The sequence below is a fragment of the Copadichromis virginalis genome, linkage group LG4 (assembly GCF_057382275.1).
Source record: "Copadichromis virginalis isolate Kocher_CV1m ecotype Utaka linkage group LG4, C_Virginalis_male_GT1.1, whole genome shotgun sequence".
In the NCBI taxonomy this organism is placed as follows: domain Eukaryota; kingdom Metazoa; phylum Chordata; class Actinopteri; order Cichliformes; family Cichlidae; genus Copadichromis; species Copadichromis virginalis.
Genome location: NC_140621.1, coordinates 2,198,919 through 2,221,068, shown reverse-complemented (window position 1 = coordinate 2,221,068; position 22,150 = coordinate 2,198,919). Strand labels below are relative to the sequence as shown.

The 22,150-nt window shown below is 42.7% G+C and overlaps 1 protein-coding gene and 2 long non-coding RNA genes across 4 annotated transcripts in view; all 3 read left to right on the top strand.

Annotated features, from left to right (window-relative positions):
* Positions 1-1,775: 1,775 nt before the first annotated feature.
* LOC146710527 (uncharacterized) lies at positions 1,776-2,941 on the top strand. Of its 2 annotated transcripts, XR_014919951.1 has the most exons (3): positions 1,776-2,225; positions 2,317-2,377; positions 2,488-2,941. It is a non-coding gene; the product is annotated as an uncharacterized LOC146710527 (long non-coding RNA). The 2 variants fall into 2 exon arrangements; XR_014919950.1 differs by having other exon boundaries at positions 2,317-2,941.
* Positions 2,942-7,995: 5,054 nt separating this feature from the next.
* On the top strand, positions 7,996-10,218 carry LOC146710526 (uncharacterized). Its single transcript, XR_014919959.1, has 3 exons — positions 7,996-8,095; positions 9,773-9,902; positions 10,158-10,218. It is a non-coding gene; the product is annotated as an uncharacterized LOC146710526 (long non-coding RNA).
* A 1,523-nt stretch (positions 10,219-11,741) lies between these two features.
* LOC146710525 (protein NLRC3-like) overlaps positions 11,742-22,150 on the top strand; it is a 13,879-nt gene continuing 3,470 nt past the window's right edge. Inside the window, exons 1-4 of the mRNA XM_085455320.1 lie at positions 11,742-11,746; positions 11,785-13,608; positions 14,522-14,695; positions 14,966-15,133. Coding sequence (XP_085311446.1) covers positions 11,742-11,746; positions 11,785-13,608; positions 14,522-14,695; positions 14,966-15,133 — 2,171 coding nt within the window. The remainder of the gene's footprint in view (positions 11,747-11,784; positions 13,609-14,521; positions 14,696-14,965; positions 15,134-22,150) is intronic.

Genomic DNA, 22,150 nt, shown 5'->3' with positions numbered 1-22,150 from the left:
TCACCTGCATGTTTTTATCCAGCTGCTGTTAGAACCAAACAAATAAAAAGGATGAAAAGCCTGAAATCCTTTGATTTATTACATTTGAAACAAATATGAGAGCATCCCTAACAGCACAGCTGAGACCTTTGTTTTAATCAAGCCTTTGTATCGACACACTTGTAAAGATTCATATACAAAACATAATAGAATAAATCAATATAAAATACACATAATCACAAAAATGCAGCCATGTTGTGAGTTTGCATCTAAAACATGCATGTTTCCCTTTGTACAGGCAGATTTACAGCAGACAAAGCAACACGCTGATCGACTTTGACCGCTGCAAAAACAAAATACCCACCAAGTCTGAAGTCGATCAGAGGAACTGTTGACAGACTGACAGACAAACAGATGCTTGATTCATTAGTGCGATTAAATGTTCTTCTTTAGCAGCATCACTTCATGTGTTTGTGTTCCAGGAATAAAGGTCTGTTTAAACTGGACGTCTCCTCAGCATCACTCGTGCTGTCGTGGTTTCAAAGCTGTGCAGAAAGAATCTGAGGGATGATACAGAGGTGACCAAAGTTACAAACATCCAGCTGTGCTGCAAATGTTTGCAGAGCTCCAAACTCTTTGGCTTTCTGCAGAGCAAGTATGGAAGAAGCACCTGAGCTAACTTCAGTTTAGACGATATGAGGAAAAATGCTGCTTCCCAAAGTTTCCTACAAGTATCCAGTTTATATTTAGAGAAGCGAAGGCTCTTTATCCTGACAACTACTCCCTGGTGGATCCCTGTCCTGTGACAGCAGCAAAGACTGTGTATCAGTATCATCAAAGCCACTTCAATAACCAGTGTTTAAAGCTCTCTAGCAGATGGACTTCAGTGGCAGCAGCCTCTGTCTGCTGTGTACAGAAGGTTCTCTGATGAAGCACACAGCAGATGCTGCACTACAACAGCAGCAGCAGCTCAGCTTCAGTTTGCTTCGACGCCCTTTTTGACCTGTGAAACAGCAGAAAATGAAACATTTCAACACCCGTTTGTTAGCGTGAGCTATTCTGCTGTTTTTCATCATTTCACAGGTGAAATAAAATCACATTTACTTCCTGTAGGAGTGATCGTGTCCAGCCTGACTGAGACCATGTGCTCCATCCTGCACAGGTAATAAACCTCTGACATGAAGGGCTGTCAAGTAGTTTTAGACAAATGGGGGTAAAAGAGACGTTAAAAGCTTAAAGAGAAACTACATTTTCTAAGAACTGTCTGACGTTCACCTCTCACACAGTGGATACGATTCTGCCGCTGCAGGAATAATCTTTGTGCTTATGAAACTGTCCATGTGTTTGCAGAGAATGTCACATGTTCAAAGCCATCCCAGCACCTGGGGTTTGTATAAGTGCAGCTGCTGGTGGGGAGATAGTCTCACTCTTCTATATAAAGAGTCAGCAGGCAGCAGATCTTCATCTGTGATCTCCTCCATCATCACGTCTTCACTCTTCAGCAGCTATGGCTTCACTTCGTGCCCTTCTGGGAGTGGTGCTGTGCTCCTCATGGTTTCTGCTTCTGCCTCAGGCCGACTTTGATTTACAGAGTCATCCATAATATTTTTTATTTTACTGCCCATCTATTTTCATACAAATGTCTCCGTCTTATGGAAAAGGGGTGGAGCTTATCCAACGAGGACAGGCAGGGCCCCCCCAGACAGTTTAGCAGTCTATACAGGAGGCTGACCTTTGCAACATGTACTTCTATAATGACTTCACCATTTAGGTTATTTGGTTATGTTTCACCCTGGATTTTGTGAGATAATATTTATTTTGTCCACTGATTTAAAAACAACAAACTATATGAATATAAAACAGAGTGAACAACAAAACATCAGCTTTGGAAACTTTGATGTAAAATTCTGCAGTTGTTTTCTCAGATATAGCATAAATCAAACTAACATACATCAGTGTGTTATTAATGTGCACACACACACACACACACACACACACACACACACACACACACACACACACACACACACACACACACACACACACACACGTGTTACAATAAACAGCTCTTATGCTTCTGTATGATTCTCAGTGCTTTCCATTTGCGTGTCCACAGGTTGCTGTAAGTGGTGCTTGACTGCAGTTTGCTCTCATTTCAAGTGGTTTGCTGTCACAAAGCCAACAGGAAGTCCGGCCATGGTTGAGCCAACTGAAGATGGGTTGAAGGTGGCGTCCTCGTTTCCTCTGTGAGCGCGAGAGGACAGACAAAGCAAACACCGTTTGGACAGCATTAAAATATTTACACTGATGATTAATGTTGTGTCTTTGCACCTGTAGCGATACATGTTGGAAAATGGAGACTTTAGCCACCAAGACTGACGTGCCTGGAAACTTCCCTGTGAGTACGCCCACAAAGACAGGAAACAGTTTAGCCACCGCGGTTAATCCTCCATCATCATCATCCAGTATTTTTCACATCTTTTCTTCTGCTGTTTCCCTTGTTGTCAGTCACGGGGTTTGTGACTGAAATGCGTGTGGTCGACGGGAAGCCTGACGAGTACGGCCTGAATCATTCCATCAACACCGGACGGAGTGAAACCTTTGTTGAAAACAGATTATATGGTAACGTTGCATTTAGCTTCAGTAAACTGTGAAGTTACAGCAGCAGATTTACATCACGTGGCTTCACAGGAAGTAGTCTGGACCTCAGCGCTGAGGTTCAAGCAGCTCTGCTTGCAGACGGCATCCTTCCTGAAAATGTTCTTCATCTTCCTCAAACCAGAACTTTTACATTGGTGCTGAAGTTCTATATAAAAACAGCCTGAAATACAAAGTGATGTTGTGCACTGATTACCTCACACTTTCCATGTTTCCTTCTACAGAGGAGTGTCCGCCTGAGTGTTTTGTCTGATCTGTTGTTGATCGTCTCATTGACACTGCATGCAGATCTGACACCAGGGCTGGACTGGGACAAAAAATGGTCCCGGGCATTTTGACTGGAGACCGGCCCCCCAGGTATTAAAGGAAAAACCATGAAGCCTTTGAATGAAAACAAACGCTGTTGTCACAGTGATGGACGCTGTCTTGTTGGTATACATGCATCAGTCTAATAAACTTAAACCTGCACCATCCTCCCTGTCCTGGTATTCTAAACAGGAAGTAGACTGTTGGTCGAGTTAACCTCCTGAACATCTACAACACACGGTGGAAACCTGACATTAAGACAGAGACTAGAGGTGAGACATGATCATTGCTGATTACTGATGACAGATTTAGATATGTTTTCATAAACCTTTCATTTGCCACATCAATAAACAGCACGGCAGGGCAAAATATGTTTTCTAACATGGCAACCTTTAAAAAGTGAAAGGAGACAGAAAGACAGCTGAGAAAGAATCAAACGGACTTTTTGATGCATTTTACACACAGTACTGGTGCAGAATCTAGAAAATGTGGGAAACACTGGCATCATATGCAGTACTTACTTCTGAAGAAATTATGATGGGACCCTAAAAAATGACTATGTACAATAATGGATTTCTATACATTTTACATCAGATGGAAACGTTTGTTGTAAGATTCAGATAATTATTTATTAAAAGCTCGACATTTTAAATGAGAATAAGAAAGAAAAGTATGTCTTTGTGCCCCCCTCTCCCTGTTAATGCCCTACCTGCCCCCCTGGCAACACTTTGCTAGACCCGCCCCTGCACAGTTACCAGCTGTCAGCTACACAAAAAGGATCCTGGTGTTATTTGTCTCTCAGAAACAGTTCATAACTTCAACTCATTTTGGTTTTGTCATGTTTTGTTCTTTACATTGTCTTTCTTCTATATAATTGTTAAACATTTAATAAATATGTCTACAAAAAGATTTTAAAAATCAGACATTTCACACAGACACCCAAATGATTTCTGACTGATGAAGGGGGCTGAAGGTGCCCTGCTCTTGCCCAGCTTCTGCTGCTCTCTCCCTGCTCACTGTCAGCAGCTGGCAGCCTCGGTCCTGCCTGAGACTCTTCATCTATCAGTGCCAAAGAATATGGGAAATAGCAACGCACAACATGCACATTACAAAACAAGCACATGAATCAGCATTACATTCATTAGTGAAGTGCTGACGTTCGTTCCTAAACTTTGGGCCTTAATTAACATCACTGTGAACTAATGTTTGCTTTGCTTCTTAACCAGTGAAGCAGCGAGGGGCTTTCTGAGGTTCCTGCTCGTAAATGCCCAAAATGAGTCGAGTATTTCTCTGCAACTACAAACTCTGCTTTCATCAGAGGTGTAAATATTACAGCACTGTGTCAGAGTCACTGAGGCTGGAACACAGAAAAAGGAAGTAGATGTATTTATTTTTAGACTTTATTGCCTGGAACCACTTTAAAAATACGCTTTGGGTCACAATTAACTGCAGAAAACCAGGAATCCACATATGAACATTATCTGTGCAGAGATTTATGCTTCTGAAGGTAAACACTGAAAACTTGCAGCACTAAATGCACAGATAGCCAGGCGTTTCACATTTTGGGACCATCTGCCAGTTTTCATTTCTTAGGTATTGAAGAGCAGAAATGATTGAATTTTATTTACATGCTTAAAAATGTTTGCTTTTGAATATTATTTGAAGAATTACCCACACACTCAGGCACTGTGGGCCTGTTTCCCTTTGCACAACCGAGTGTTGGAAACGGGCCTTTTCTCTTTAAACTCTGAGGGGCTGTAACTTTGGCTTCTATTGGCAGATTTGCATGATTGACCCTCTTTTTAAAATAGTTTTAGCCAAGAGAATCAAGCTAACATCACTGTTTTTACGTCAGCTCACGTCACACGAGCTGTTTCAAGAAAAGTCCTCCTGTCACACAGCAATGCCTACATCAATCACACCACTCTGCTTAAATAATAATAATAATGTTTAGTGAAGCAGGTGAAGCAAAGGGCTGCTTTTAATAGGCTGGGAGACCCAGGTGTGCTGCTTTAGCTGCTGAGCCTCTCATGCTAGCCTCCATCTATAAGCTGGGATCACAGGAGCACTGCAGTCCTGACTAGATCAAGGATTGTTATTCATGCAGGTGACAAAAGTTTACATTCACAGAGTCATAGGATTGAGCCTGGTTTGAAAAGCAGCTGTTTAATGCAGCTGCTTAGAGTTCACACACAGTAGAAGAATCAGACTTGAGTCACATTTCAAACACTGGAAAAATACTCAGCAAGTAACAATGAAAACAGCACAGACTCAGTATATCCTGTTCAGTCCTGTGTTTGATATGAATGTGCTGTTCAGAGAGGATCTCATGTCCTCTTTTACAAAGCCTTTGTTTCATGATGTTTGTGTATAAATGAATGTAGGTGTGTTTCTAAGTGTGAAGGAGCCCTGGGAGAAAAGACTGAAGCTTGTGCCAAAGAACAAACAGGAAAGAAAGATCAGCATTAATGAAGACGAGCACAGAAGGAGCCCAAGCACGTGTTGCTTTTTCAGATTTCTCTAAAAGTGTGTGTTCATTTGTTCCATCCTTCACAACAAACAACAGCTGACAGACACACATGCACTCTGTGTCACTTCACAGGGGCTGATGAAAGTGGACACAGTAAAGGGAGAGCTGGACCTGCTCTACACATCCTGCACTCTGTTAACAGACTTTATTCTGCAGCATCAACAGATAAAAATATATGAAGATATAGAAACGTTTAACATTGTGACTGTTCACATTAGTGAAGCTGTTACTTTGCTGCCAGGTGGGAAAAGAAGCCTAAAGCTGAGTCTGATTAAACATCTGCTGCACCAGAGAGTTTCATGGCCCTGCTTTATCCTGTGCTTGCTGACCACCTCGTCCTGAAACCTCTTCATCATCCTCACAGTTGTGTGAAGAAAGAGGGAAGCAGGTGGAAACCATCTGTGCTGCTGTGTTCACTTGTGTGTGTGCGTCTATGGTCATATCTAATGTGTACCTACAGACAAACACAAACACCTGGCATTGCACGAGAGTCTCTATGGAGCAACCTGCAGATGTCAGAGATGTGATTAGAGGGTAAAGTGGACTAGTGAGAGCATCTATGTTGTTGTTGTCTGCTGGGGGACAGCATCAGCTCCAGAGATGCATCAGGATCAGCAAACTAATCTGCAAGGCTGCAAGTGTCACTGAAGGAGTTTGAGTCAGTGAGGGACTCACACAGCTGGTCAAGAAGGCTCAGCAGCTGCTGTATTTCCTGAGGAGGCTGAGGAAATTTGGTATGTTGGCCAAGATCCTCAGCAGGTTCTACAGCTGCACTGTGGAGAGCAGCCTGACAGCTGCATCACTGCATGGTACGGCAGCACTACTGCAAACCGCAAACGCCTGCAGAGAGTGATAACAACTGTGGAGAAGATCATCAGGACCCCGCTGCCCTCTCTGCAGAGCAGCTACCATCACAGAGTCCAGAGGAGAGACACACCTCTGCCCTCGAGACGAAGGTTCAGAAGTGTGAAATGTAGAACATCCAGACTCAACAACTCCATCTTCCCCACTGCTATCAGACTCCTGAACAGCTGACCGACCTCAAACTGCAGTTTGCACATCAGGTCACTTTGCACACTAAGTTCATTTTGCACATTAAACTCCATGTACATCCATGTACATCGACATCTGCAGACCACACGTGTCTTCAGTTACTTATTTGTACTTATTTGCAGTTATTTATCTTTTTATTTTATTTTTTTAAGTTATTTTTTATCCTTATTTTATCTTTTTATTTATTCTTATCTTGTTCTTTTAACCATTATCTAACTTGGCATTGTGCACGGTGTGTTTAGATTCAGTTTAAATTCAGGGACACGGAGCCCCTGTTGATCCTCTACCTAATCACACGAGCCACGGTGTGAGAACGGGTGTGGGTCTCAATCAGCCAAGGTTTTGGGTGAACCCATTGTGAGATCTAGCCCCACCCCATCATGTGATTTCCTGTGATCAAATGTCCCAGGATGTAAGTGGGCGTTAAGACGTCCATGTCCCTCTTCAAGCAACTTAAAGAAGTCCAGACGCTTTTCTTTCCAAGCTCCTTCAACAACATCATTCATAGAACAACTTCCAGCTTCTTTTGCTCGGCTACAGTTTGGATGGATTTGCAGATGCAACAAGACTAAAATGGTTAGGGTCAGGAGGTCAAAGGTCAGAGCTCCTGTGGGTCTGAGGGCGGCCTCACGCTGGAGAAGGATGAAGGAGTCTGACCTGAGCCAGTGTTTGACATGAACACATCAGCACTGCTGTCAGTGAGCCTAAGGACAGCCGTTAGCATCATTTCAGTGTTTCAGTCATAAAAACACTTCCTGTCACTGTGGTGGTTACAGTGACATCATGCAGTTTGTGCTTTGACCTCCAGAGGGCGACAAATCAGCACAGACAGAGAGCTCCATTCAAACTTTGCTGCCATCAGGAATAATTCTTCAAATATAATCATCAGTGTTTGAGCAGTTATGATATCAGGGACAATCTAGACATGTGTGACAATACTGAACATGTCACATGACACACCTCAAACATCATGTGATCCACTCTCAGTCTGCACTTTCATTCATGACTTCAACAGGTTGAAATGAGCTTTGAAGAAACATTCAGTGAAATAAATCTTTCATGGATTCATGTGAGCAGCAGATGAACTTTGTACCAACAACATCTTCAATAACAGAGTCTGAATGAAGCTCAGGTGTTGATGCTGCTCACTGATTGGACGCTTGCTTTCAGCTCTGCTCTCAGTCTTTACTGCACAGGTGAAGGTAGAAAGTGTGACTGGATCTATAGACTGGAAACAGAGAAACATGCTGAACATTTGAAGCTTTGCAGCAGAAATGTTCATGTTACAAATACAGCAGAGCTGATCTGGGATCAGTGTGTTCACACCTGCAGCTACAACAAGGTTTCATGTCTCCACACGTCAGCATGTGAACTTTACTCTGACTCAGTCTGAGCAGTCAGACGGCATATTTTTAAAGTTAACACATCAGCACACACAGAGCTGAGCCCCTCCCACCTGTGCTGAGTTTCAGGTGGAGCCCCGCCTCCTTCCAGGAAGCAGCTCACCTGTGTGTCCGTGTTTAGTGTCCAGGTGTGGAGTGGAGCTTGTTGTTGGTGTGTGAAGAAACTGTAAGTTTGCTTTGTTTCCTCCTTTAACAGTTTGTCTTTAGGAACTTTACTGTTTGTTCAGCTCGTGTTTGATTTCTTCACACAACAAACTGTGTGTGTTTGTATTTCCGGTCTCTCCATTAAAGTCAGTGTGTAATGTTTCCTGGCTAACATCAGCTGTGTGCAGCTTAGTTCAGCACAAATCTGCCGCTCCATAGTTCACGGTAACGGACTCACAGCTGGACCAACGAGGCCGAGTGTGTCCGCCACTCTGAGCTACGTTCGTGTTTGTGTACTTGTAGTTTGTACTTTGAGTTCACTCAGAGCCCACAGAGGACGCAGCGTACGTGATGACGTCACAGCCCTTTACCTCCTTTACTGTCACTGTGATTAATATTTACACACGAGACACCTGCAGAGCTCTGACGCTAAGCTAGCACACAGCATGCTAACACTAAGCTAACGCTAAGCTAGCCAAGAACCCAGAGTGAGGTTAAAGCTGAATAAACACTGACCCCAGACCAGCACCGTGATAAAGTGAGCTGCTGCTGCTGAACCTGAACAGGTAACAAAGTGATGAGCAGTCAGGCTGCAGGTTTCTACCTGTTCATGTTTCTACAGTAGAATCACTTTGAAGTGTCTTTGTGCTGTTTCATCTTTGATTTGTGTTCATAAACACTCAGAGAAACATCACGTGACCTCATCAGGATCTGTGTTGGTGTGTGGGGCTGTACCTCAGCTTTATGTTGTTACATGCTCATTTGTTCATTTCACACAGTAACATCAAAGTAATGTTATGAGGAGTAATGAAGTAACGTACTCCATTACTTTTAATCAAAGTGTTCTGTGTAATATGTGTAATAATGACTGTTTTGAGTAATGACCAACACTGATCACAACAAAGAGGAAATGCCTCCAACATGCACAAACATTTGAGCCACAACATGCAGTTAATGTGCACAAATGTCTTTGATATGCTGCTCAGTGATGGTGGTGACTGTCAGAGCAGAGCTACTGAGAATCAATAAGTAATATCAATGATGGGATCAGAATCACTAAATTCTTCTCATCCCTGTCAGTATCATACATGTGCTGTATAATGTGATAAATGTAGAGGTGCTGGCTGTTCTCTCACTCTGCTGTTTAGCTGTAAAGGACGCCTCCCTGCCTTTGTCTCATTCATGACCTTTAATAGTCTCTTCTAACATGCAGAGATCTGTATGATCTGTTTCATAGAGTCTAACCAGCCTGTACAGGTAACAACAACAGTCACTGCATCACTGACACACAAACGTCATCTCTGTCAATAACAACATTCATACATGGAATAAAAACACATCAGTGGATCATTGCTGGAGCTGATGTTTGTGCTCCTGGTGCAAAGGCTCTCAGTTTCCTCCTTGAAATAACATCAGTGGTGGGTCAGCGACATGCTTTCTTTCCCTCTCAGGTTTAAATATCTGGGACTCTCCACCGTTTGGTTTTAGAGCTGAAGAAGCTTCTCAGATGAAACGTCTTCCAGAAACTTAAAGACGTCTCTTTTCTCTCCAAGCTCCTTAGATCACATGACCTGGATGACTGAACCTACAGACATATTGACCTGGTTTCATGGTCACATGACGGGTCAGAGGTCAGCGACTGTAACTCAGTTCCTCCTGTTAATGTGAACTCACTGAGTGTTTGTGGTTTACCTCTCAGACTGACTGAAGACGATGATGGAGGAAGAGGAGGACAGAGCAGAGTCTGCAGGGTCCAGCTGTCCGTCTGTGAGGAGTGACCGGTCCAAAGATTATAATCCAGAGTTCAGTGGTGAACCTGGAGCAACGAGGTCAGAGAGCTGAACTCACTGAGTAACAGAAATAATTCTGCACTGACATTATAATCAGTGTTGACTCTGGTTGATTGTCTGACTGTGTTTGTGAGCTGAGAGGAAATGAAAATGAGTTTGTAACAAAAATCAGTTTTGTCCAGTTTTCCTGTAAAAAGCTGAACTCTAATCTAAGAGGATGTTACTGACAGGAAACAGCTGCATTATCTGCAGTCTGTGTGATCACAGCTGCTTCAATCATGTTTGTGTCTGCAGAGGTCAGAGGTCACAGTCTGCAGGGTCCAGCTGTCCGTCTGTGAGGAGTGACCGGTCCAAAGGTCTACCTCCAGGCTTCAGTGGTGAACCTGGAGCAACGAGGTCAGAGAGCTGTGATGACTCCTTTACATGTTTGTGTTTCCTGGATAAATATGACCTGAAACATCCTCAGATTGTTACAAAGATTCATTAAAAAGAAAACAATGAAAGAGAAAAGATCCAAATGTTCGACTTGGTCATTTGCTGTTTGAGGACAGTGATGCTCATATCTGTGGGGAAAGTGTGACCTGAGTGGGTTCATGTTTGTCTTTAAAGAACAGAGCTGCTCTGATTCTCTTTGTGTCTGATCTGTTAAACAGTCTGAGAGGTCACACAGAGACCCAGCAGCTAAAGCCTGGATCATACTGGCTGCTGTTACTCCATCAGGACAACACTGAACCACAGTGGTGTGGATGTAGTGGATAAATCCCACCATACTGATGCTCAGAGTTAACCACAGGGAACAAAACCAGATGTTACCTTCAGATTGTGACCTTTGGAGTGGACGATGCAGATTTCAATAGAGAATAAATGTTGTTGTTTTTCAGCTGTGAAGAAAGAATCTAATTTTCTGAACTTAAGAATTTATGATGCTGGAAACAACATGGAGACTATAACACAACATTTCCACTGTGTTCATAGAATGAATGTAAAACTGTCAGACATTCATTAAATATGCAAAATGTCTACAGAAGCATCAGAGGGTCAGACGTGAAGCACTCAGTGATTTTGATCAAATGACTCATCAGTTATTGATCTGTACTACACTGATCTACCACGTTAGTAAAGCTGGTGTTCTGGTGGTGGAGGGAGACTCGGATCATGTTCTGGTTTTGGAGCAGTGATCTGCTGATGGTTCAGTTTGATGAGCTTCTTCAAAATCATCCCTGACATCACCACTGAAAGGACGTCCATGAAAACAGACTGAAAATTACTGATATGTTCACAATCTGAGAGTTTAAAACTTGACAGACTTGATTCAGATGAAGTTATTTGAGCAGAAACTCCTGGATCTTTATCCTGTGTTGATCTAATCCTTCATGGTTCCTCCACAGAGTGGAGCAGCAGAGCTCAGAGGTTCCCAGTGGTCAGTCTGCCCAGCAGCATCAAACACAGCTGGACTCCATATTTATGGTCTGTACATGTACAACAACTACTGTTACATCTGTTCTGTTCACAGTCATCTCCATGCTGCTCTTTGTAGACCAGTGGATCGTCAGTGTGTCCAACATGGATCTGATGTTTGGCTCCATGATTTCAGTCTGATTGGCTCATTCATAAATATTCTGTTCCAGCTGCTGGAGGACAACATCATCACTTTTGTGAAGAACGAGCTGAAGAAGATCCAGAAGGTTCTGAGTCCAGATTACCCAGAATGCTTAGAGAGTCAGAGGAGCAGCAGCAGAGAGGCGTTTGTGAAGATCACAGTGGACTTCCTGAGGAGAATGAAGCAGGAGGAGCTGGCTGACCGTCTGCAGAGCAGTAAGAGGATTTATCTAAAGATTTAAGCTGCTGGATAAATGAGACATTTTCCAGAGATGGAGGATGGAGCAACATGTTTTAAAGATTAGTTCTTTTTGGAATTGAGTGTTTATTTTTCTTCTCATTCAGAACTTCAAGCTGCAGTTTGTCATCGTAACCTTAAATCCACCCTGAAGAAGAAGTTCCAGTGTGTGTTTGAGGGCATCGCTAAAGCAGGAAACCCAACCCTCCTGAATCAGATCTACACAGAGCTCTACATCACAGAGGGAGGGACTGCAGAGGTCAATGATGAACATGAGGTCAGACAGATTGAAACAGCATCCAGGAAACCAGACAGACCAGAAACAACCATCAGACAAGAAGACATCTTTAAAGCCTCACCTGGAAGAGATGAACCAATCAGAACCGTGCTGACAAAGGGAGTGGCTGGCATTGGGAAAACAGTCTTAACACAGAAATACAGCCTGGACTGGGCTGAAGACAAAGCCAACCAGGACATCCAGTTCATATTTCCATTCACTTTCAGAGAGCTGAATGTGCTGAAAGAGGAAAAGTTCAGCTTGGTGGGACTTGTTCATCACTTCTTTACTGAAACCAAAGAAGCAGGAATCTGCAGCTTTGAAGACTTCCAGGTTGTGTTCATCTTTGATGGTCTGGATGAATGTCGACTTCCTCTGGACTTCCACAAAACTACAATCCTAACTGACCCTAGAAAGTCCACCTCAGTGGATGTGCTGCTGATAAACCTCATCAGGGGGAAACTGCTTCCCTCTGCTCGCCTCTGGATAACCACACGACCTGCAGCAGCCAATCAGATCCCTCCTGACTGTGTTGGCATGGTGACAGAGGTCAGAGGGTTCACTGACCCACAGAAGGAGGAGTACTTCAGGAAGAGATTCAGAGATGAGGAGCAGGCCAGCAGGATCATCTCCCACATCAAGACATCACGAAGCCTCCACATCATGTGTCACATCCCAGTCTTCTGCTGGATCACTGCTACAGTTCTGGAGGATGTGCTGGAAACCAGAGAGGGAGGACAGCTGCCCAACACCCTGACTGAGATGTACATCCACTTCCTGGTGGTTCAGGCCAAAGTGAAGAAGGTCAAGTATGATGGAGGAGCTGAGACAGATCCACACTGGAGTCCAGAGAGCAGGAAGATGATGGAGTCTCTGGGAAAACTGGCTTTTGATCAGCTGCAGAAAGGAAACCTGATCTTCTATGAATCAGACCTGACAGAGTGTGGCATCGATATCAGAGCAGCCTCAGTGTACTCAGGACTGTTCACACAGATCTTTAAAGAGGAGAGCGGACTGTACCAGGACAAGGTGTTCTGCTTCATCCATCTGAGTGTTCAGGAGTTTCTGGCTGCTCTTCATGTCCATCTGACCTTCAGCAACTCTGGACTCAATCTGCTGGAACAACAACAAACAACCTCTACATGGTCTAAACTATTTAACAAACTAAAACTTCAATCTCTCCACCAGAGTGCTGTGGACAAGGCCTTACAGAGTCCAAATGGACACCTGGACTTGTTCCTCCGCTTCCTCCTGGGTCTTTCACTGCAGACCAATCAGACTCTCCTACGAGGTCTGCTGACACAGACAGGAAGTAGCTCACAGACCAATCAGGAAACAGTCCAGTACATCAAGGAGAAGCTCAGTGAGAATCTGTCTGCAGAGAAAAGCATCAATCTGATCCACTGTCTGAATGAACTGGATGATCGTTCTCTAGTGGAGGAGATCCAACAGTCCCTGAGATCAGGAAGTCTCTCCACAGGTGAACTGTCTCCTGCTCAGTGGTCAGCTCTGGTCTTCATCTTACTGTCATCAGAAGAAGATCTGGATGTGTTTGACCTGAAGAAATACTCTGCTTCAGAGGAGGCTCTTCTGAGGCTGCTGCCAGTGGTCAAAGCCTCCAACAAGGCTCTGTGAGTAAATCTGTGATCATGTTTATTTTTAAAATGTTGATTAAAAGTGGTCATAGATTTCTTCCATGACAGATCCATGTCCTAAAACCATGAGACAGCGTAGTTGTATAGTATAAAAGAAAAAAGGAGAACTTTTGACCACAATATTGTAACTTGAATGAACTTTTGATACAGCCTTTAAACATAAAATTTATGAACAGAATCGGTGACAAAGGGCAGCCCTGGTGGAGCCCATCACCCACCGGACTTATTACTATCCAACGTATTGCCGGCTATGCCAACCAAGCTCTTGCAATGGTTGTAAAAGGATCGAATGGCCATAAAATGTTTCTCAGTTTTATTATTTTCAGTCACATCTGTTTTTGATTATTAACTGAATATTTTAAAATTCAGGCTTTTTATGTTATACAAAACATCATATTTTCTTATGATGTCTTGTATTGATTCTGAAGGAATAGTTTTCATCAGTATCGCAGATACCAGCCTGAATTTTACTTTGTATTGGATCAGAAAGGAAATCAGTGGCATCACACATCACTTACAGCAACTTCAGTACCACTCCATTTTAATAAACTGGGGGGAGGTGCACCAAGATTCAGTATGAGATAAAGAATTATTTTTAACTGTAAGGTTGGAGAAATCTGTTGTTGGAAATTGGAAGAACAGGTCATCTTAAAAATCACTGCATTGTAGTTTTATTCAGGCCCCTTCAATCTGTGATCGCTGTTGCTTTGCATTGTAAATGCTACTATTACAAAAGTCACAAATATTAGTGTATGTGTGTGTTGTTGGGTAATAAACCAAAAGAACAGAATCTACCAGCACCTCACTGATTTCTGCTTAAAAACAATAAAAAAGCAATAAAGCTCTGATTTGTTTGGTTGATCTTGTCTCCCTTCCACCTTGATTTCAGACTGAGTGGCTGTAACCTGTCAGACAGAAGCTGTGAAGCTCTGTCCTCAGTCCTGAGCTCCCAGTCCTCCCATCTGACAGAGCTGGACCTGGGTAACAACAACCTGCAGGATTCAGGAGTGAAGCTTCTGTCTGCTGGGATGAAGAGTCAATACTGCAAACTGGAAACGCTGAGGTCAGATCAAGCAATATCGATTTTTTTTCATCAATTAACATCATTTAATCAATTTCATTTGGAAAAAATTAAGTGTTTATGTTTTGTTTTTTTAATGAATCCATCCAAATCACACTAAACTGCCACATTTGTCTTTTGTAACATGAGGCAATAAGGATTCCAGCATGTCCTGAAACAGTGTTGAAATATTGTAAATGTAGTAGCTCCTCATGGCACCATGAATATACTTTAACACAAGTGTTTCATGTCTTCTTGTCATCCTTTCTTCAGACTGAGTGGCTGTAACCTGTCAGACAGAAGCTGTGAAGCTCTGTCCTCAGTCCTGAGCTCCCAGTCCTCCCGTCTGACAGAGCTGGATCTGGGTAACAACAACCTGCAGGATTCAGGACTGAAGCTTCTATTTTCTGCAGTGGAGAGTCCAAAGTGTACAATTCTCAGGTCAGGATTCAGTCTTTTCTGATGATGATTTAAAACCTGAGTCAGGTCGATAAATGGCTTACTCATTTACAACAGACATGATTTGTCAAATCACCTTATATCTAACCCAAAGGTCCTGTGTTTTACTACTTTGATTTTTTAGTAAAACACAGGACCTCTTAATATTTATCTAAGAGACCATATATAATTTTTTTCCCTGGATCATGTGTGTACCCTCCTGGTTGGAGCTCCAGCAGCCTGTATCAGTGAATGGGACTTTAAATGAAATTGCTGCCCCTGTCAGGAAGAGGTCTGAGTGACACACAAAACAGAAAATATGAGCACTGCATGTGTCTGAGGCTACTCAGATACAGACCTGAATGAGACACTAACTTTGTCTCTGAGAGATAACTTTTATTATTAAATACACTTCATTTCTCATCTGTGTAGAGAATGTAGAGTTTGACATGCTAATATTACAAAATGCAAAATCACACTGAGTCACAAAGAAATTGTTTTGGAGTATTTATGGTTCAGCTGATGAAATTGTTCAAACAAACCAGTAATTTACACCGAAACAGCACAAGTGAAACTTTTTCGAGGGACTTACACTAAGCTTGTCCTGGTACACCTGTAGAGCCCAGCTTCTATGGACCATGAGCTTAAGTTCTGTGCTGCTCTGATTTATTGCCTGTGCTGTCTTTCAGTTCAGCTTTGTCGAGTCTCTGGTAGGATTTCTTTTACATGACCTGTGTAAAAACAAAACAGGAAACACATTAAGCTGAAGTAAGATGCACAATTTGAAAAATGGGGCACAAAAAATGTTGCTGCTTTCTGGAAAGTGCGTCTAAGAAGACCCAATGGAGAAAGTGAAGAGAAAAATCAAAGATTAAGAAGAAGAAAATGGCAGAGGCAGTTTCTCTTGGACTGCCTGCAGATGGGGTGAGACTCTAGAAACAGGGATGATTGAAGAAAATGCAAAGAGGCCATAGGATAAACCAGGAGATGAATACTCTGGTGTTCTGGGGATAGTGGGAGTGAGAGGGAGAGATGCCAGTAAATGATTTCAAGGATAAATTTGAGAGAATCAGAGCTAAGAAACCAAAGCAAGTGGGGAACTACAAACATATGGACAGACTCATAATTAGGCCAAAGACACATTAAAGCAATTATTACAGGTTTAGAAACAGGGATGGATATGAAGGAGCTTAGCATGAATTTGCATTGAGGAAAGAATAGCAACGAGCATCAGAGGAAACAGTTAGGAAAACTAAAAGGATGTACTGGCAGGAATACTGCAGTACTTTAGGAAGAACTACCGTATTTCCCAGACTACAGAGCGCACCTGAATATTAGCCGCACAAGCTAAAATCAGGGGAAAATCCTGTTTTGTACATACATTAGCCGCACCTGACTAAAAGCCGCAGGTGTTTCAATGTTGACTTATCATATGTAAGAGAATATGCACAAAGCGAATTGTCAGGAAAGAGATGGCTGTTTGGAGACACACCCCTTTTATTAATATTTTGAAAAACAAGTTATGGGTACATATTTGCATAACTTTTTAGGTATATGTACAAGTAGCGGTAATTACAAGTACAAAACATGTACTGTGCTTCATAAATGAGTAACAAATGTAGTACATAACAATAACCTACAGCACACCAGAACAATAGATTCGGACTACCTTTTAGGCTCAGGTGCAGTGACACGGCTTTAACAAGAAGAAAAGTCAGTCATTCACCATCTTCCTGCGCGCTAAAACCACCAAAGTCCTCTTCTCCAGTGTCGGAAACAAACAGGCTCAGGGTGGCTTCGTCATCCACTCTCAGCTTCTTTCTTTCGTTGTCACTTTCAAAACCAAAGAAATCCTCGTTGTCAGTGTCAGAGTCGAACACCCTCTGAAGGGCCGTGGCGGTGTCCTCCTCTCCATCATGCAGCATTCAGCCCTTCGAAATCTGTTGGTGATCGTGGATGTTTGCACACTTTTCCACGCTGTCAGAATCCAATGGTGGAGTTGGGCATAACTTGCTTTTTGCAAGTTTATCGCCGCTCATCATCCAGGCCTCCAGCTGAACGGGTAGCGCTACTTTGAAGTTTGTTTTTCGCGCTACCTCGTACTGCACTACGTTGCCTGACGGATGGACATGTGACCAACATACCACTCTTGAACCCCGATCCTTCCGCCAGGCAACGTAGTGCCGTACAACAGCGGAACAAACAAAACAAATCCGCTCATGGACAATCCATAGAAAAGCCGCACCTGACTAAAAGCCGCAGGGCTCAAAGCTTGTGCAAAAAGTAGCGGCTTATAGCCCGACAATTACGGTACACCAGTTCAGAATGTGTGGAGTACAGTTAAGAACATGAATGCAGACAGGAAACAACAGCAGCTGTTGTAAAGTAAATTCAAACTCCTTCATTAAATGCAGCTGGTTGAGTTGAAAACAATGGAGAATGATTGTGTTACGTTGTTTATTCTCTATAGAAATGGAGCAGGAGTGCATGCAGAGCTGGACGTGGGCTGTATATACATGCGTGTATCTGTTTTGTCTGTGAGCAGAGAAAACAAAGCGCTGGAAATGTCATATTGAAATGTTAAATCAGGAAAATCCTGGAGAAGAGGATAGTTCTAATGTTCAGTTTGTAATGTTGAATTCAACACAGCTCTTAAATGCATAAAAATGACTTCACCTGACGTCAGACTGAACAATCGGATTAGCTACTGATATTGATTTAACCCGTTTAGACCTACCATAGAACCAAGTCCGCCAGAGCTTATATTATATTTTTACATGCTGTAGAGCCATTTTTGGGAGCATTTCAAGTTGCTATACATCAATACAACCATTACAGCCTAAATTTTAATAATATGTATGTATTAAGTGCATAGTAATTACATAAATTGCAAAAAAGTGCAATAAACTACAAAAAAATTGAAAATCGTTTTTGTTTTTTTAACATATATTTCTAGTTAGAGAAATTTAAGAGGCTTATCCCTCAAAACTGTAAATACAAAAAAGTTGCACAAAATAGTTTCCCACCTCAGGAAATTTATTTTGAGTGCCTTCATAGTTTTATTTTTGAAATACACCAATTTTTATATACTGCAGGAAAAACGAAAATAAATATTATACTGCAAATTTGCAAAATAACAGCATATGCATCAAAATAAACTATTTCCAGCAGAGCAATATGAGTCCTAAGCATATGTGGAAGGAAACTGTAACCTAGGACAAGCTGATGGCATAAGATGTAAATACAACTCCTCAGGTTTCATATGCAAAAAAAATTATTGCGCTAGCTCACGTGATTACAGTGCTACCGGGATTTTAAAATAGTTGCGCAAAACGGAGTGTGCCCACTCTGACCAGTTTTAAAGGGTTAAAGCAAGAAAATATGGTATTAGCATTAGCTGCCAATTCCTAAATACCTAAAATTAGCATTACCTGTAATGGAAGTCTACTTAGCATTAACTCCTCACTAATGTAATGCTAATTCACATCAAATTATCTTTAGCTTTAGCATTAGCTGCTAGCTTCAGCCTACCTAGCACTAGCTGCTCACATTGTTAAAAGGGAAGAGAAAACGATATTAGCATTAGCTTGTAATAATTATTCACCCCTAATTAGAATTAGCCACTAATGGCAGCATACTTAGCATTAACTCCTCACATCGTTATAATGCAAATGATGCTAACTTGCATTAAATTAGACTGCTGTTATTAGCTAATGCTATTTAGCAGTAGCTGCTCACATTGCTATAAAGCAAAGGAAAACGATATGAGCATTAGGTTCTAATGCGTATTTGCCTTAAATTAGACGTAGGTGGGCAGCACGGTGGCACGATGGTTAGCACTGTTGCCGCACAGCAAGAAGGTCCTGAGTTCAATTCCACCATCAGGCCGGGGTCTTTCTGTGTGGAGTTTGCATGTTCTCCCCGTGTTTGCGTGGGTTCCCTCCGGGTACTCCGGCTTCCTCCCACCGTCCAAAGACATGCAGCTTGTGGGGATAGGTTAATTGGATAATCCAAATTGCCACTAGGTGTGAATGTGCGAGTGAATGTGAGTGTGAATGGTTGTCTGTCCCTGTGTGTTGGCCCTGCGACAGACTGGCGACCTGTCCAGGGTGTACCCCGCCTTTCGCCCTATGACAGCTGGGATAGGCTCCAGCGCCCCCCGCGACCCTGAAAAGGATAAGCGGAAGCGAATGGATGGATGGATGGATAGACGTAGGTGCTAATGGCGGCCTACTTAGCATTAGCAGCTCAGATGTTGTAATGCTAGGGAAAAGAGTGTTAGCATTAGCCGTTCACAATGTTATAAAGTTAAGGGAAATAGTGTTAGCATTAGCTACTCACATTGTTAAAAAGTGTTAGCATTAGTGCATAATGCTAATTCACATCAAATTAGCATTAGTTAATAACGGCAGCCTATTTAGCATTAGCAGATAATGTTGACCTTGGCCCACTGGAAAAGTTAAGAACTAAAGATTTAGGAGTGTTTCTCGATAGCTCTTTCTCGTTTGAGAAACAAATAAATTCTGTTATTAAAACCAGCTGTAAGGTTTATATTGTTGATTGTCATTTATGCTTAGAAATATTTACTCATATATGCTTAGAGTTGTATAATCGATTGCATGATGATAGAGGTTTGATCCTTAGTAGTCTGTAAAGACTCCGTGTGCCTTCCAGAGTGCTCTGGCATGCACACACCACTTGGGGCCATGAGAGAGGTCGTACCCTCTCTTACTGATTTATGGTGTAGGACAGGGGTCTCAAACTCAATTTAGCTGGGGGCCGCTGCAGGCAGAGTCTGGGTGAGGCTGGGCCGCATTAGGTTTTCCACAGGAAAGGCATGGTTAAAAAAATTCCAATCCTCTCAAATCTCTTTTTTTATTTTTTAACACAAAATATTAAAAATAAATAAACAAATTAAGAATTAATAAGAAAATCAATCAATCTGTAATACATAAATAAAATAATAATAAGATATTTTTAGTCAGTGAACTTGTGTGTTTCTTTCAGTCTTCTATATCTGCTGTGTTTAGATTGAAATGTCTGTATTAACAGTTCTATAACCTTCTTCTGAACATGAATGGAACACTGTAGAAAATGAACTGTTCTTCTGAACATGGCTTCTCTTGCCTACTCCTTGCTGCTAGAGACCTGGCAGCGTTTCCTCTCGCATAGCCGAGCCAGATTTGGCCTGAGGGAGGAAGCAGTTGCGGCCCTCAGTATGTCTTGAAGATGATCATCCGTAAGTCTGGACCTGTACTTGGACTTATTGAAGTTCAAAGTGGAGAAGAGCTTTTGGCACAAGTATGTGCTACCAAAAAGGCACATGGTCCGCTTGAACATTCGGGAAAGCCGAGGGAAACTAGGGCTCAATTCTCTCAAAAATTGTCCAAGCTTGTCTGCTTTTCCACTCACCTCCCTGAACTTTGCTTTGAGTTCAGAGTTGCACTGCAGCTCAATGAGCTCCATTTGAAGCACAGAAGGGGCATCTTGCACATCAAAGGAGAAGGGGTCCGCAAAAATGTGAAAGGTGGCTCTGTGTGTCTTGAAGTCAGCAAATCTGTGATCAAATTCCTCCTGTAGCCTCAAAATGACATCAACATACTCGTCAGCACTGAATGGTGTGCCTGCATCCACGAGTGCCTTGCATGCTGGGAAATGGCAAAGGTTTGTCTGAGAGAGCTGAGCTTTCCAGAGCGCCAGTTTTGTGGAGACTGCTCTCACGTTGTCATAGGCAGCACTGACAAGTTGCCCCTGGCCTTGTAACGTCTTGTTCAGTACATTAAGCTCATGTGTCATATCAACAAGAAAAGCTGAGTCCATGAGCCATTTTGGGATCAGTTAGCACAGGAACACTAACTCCATCCTTCTCCATGAAGGCTTCACTTCTGCTCTCAACTCAAAAAGTCTCTTTAATACATTTCCCCTGCTGAGCCAACGTACCTCAGTGAAGTCGAGCACATCCCCATATTCTGACTCCATTTCCTCTAGAAAAGCTCAGAACCTTCGGTGCTTTAAGCCCCTGGATCTGATTTGGTTGATGCATTTCACAACAATAGACATCACATTGTCAAACTTCAGGCATTTGCTGCAAAGGACCTGCTGATGGATGATGCAGTGCAGAGCAATGGCCTCCTCCACGCCTTCCTCTTCCAGTTTGTTTTGTGCCACCAGTCCATGTTTCCTCCCTGTCATTGATGGCGCTCCATCTGTTGTTATTCCAACAAACCTCTTCCATGGCAAACCAACATTCTCAATGGCATCACACAGCTTGTAAATATCTGCTGAGCGGTGGTCTGGCCATGCATTGGAATTACTGTGAGCAGCTCCTCCATCACTTCAAAACTGTCATCAACACCACGGACATACATTGGGAGCTGGGCAGTGTCGGTGATGTCTGTGGTCTCATCAAGAGCGACTGAGTATACACTGAAACATTTGGCTTTCTCACACAGTTGGTCATAAATGTCACTTGACAGGTCAGAAATGCGATCTGCTGCGGTGTTGGCAGAAAGGCTGATGTTGCTAAACTGACCTTTCTTTCCCGGACAGACTATATTTGCAGCCTGCAACATGCACTTTTAGACAAATGCACCTTCTGTGAATGGCTTCCCTGCTTTAGCAATCATCTCACTAACCACGTGGCTCCGACTGCTGCATTATTCTCTTTGGTTGCTTTCTTGGAGAAATCTTGCTGCCTCAGTAGATCTGTTTTAAGACTGGCAACCCGGTTCGCTCTCTCGTCTCCCTGGTATTTTGCATCCAGCTCAGCATGTCTAGTTGTGTAATGACGTTTCAAATTGTATTCCTTGTGCAGCGCAACTTTCTCTGTGCAAATAAGACAGGTCGGGGTGCCCCTGTGCTCAACAAAGAAATATTGCATTGCCCACTTTTCCTGAAATTGTCGGTGCTCATCACCAACCTTTCTCTTCACCGCAGGCTTTGAAAAAGACATGTTTGGGGCTATGTGACATTTATAATTCTACTTGGTGTCACTGTCGCATTGAAGTTTCAATCAAGCGT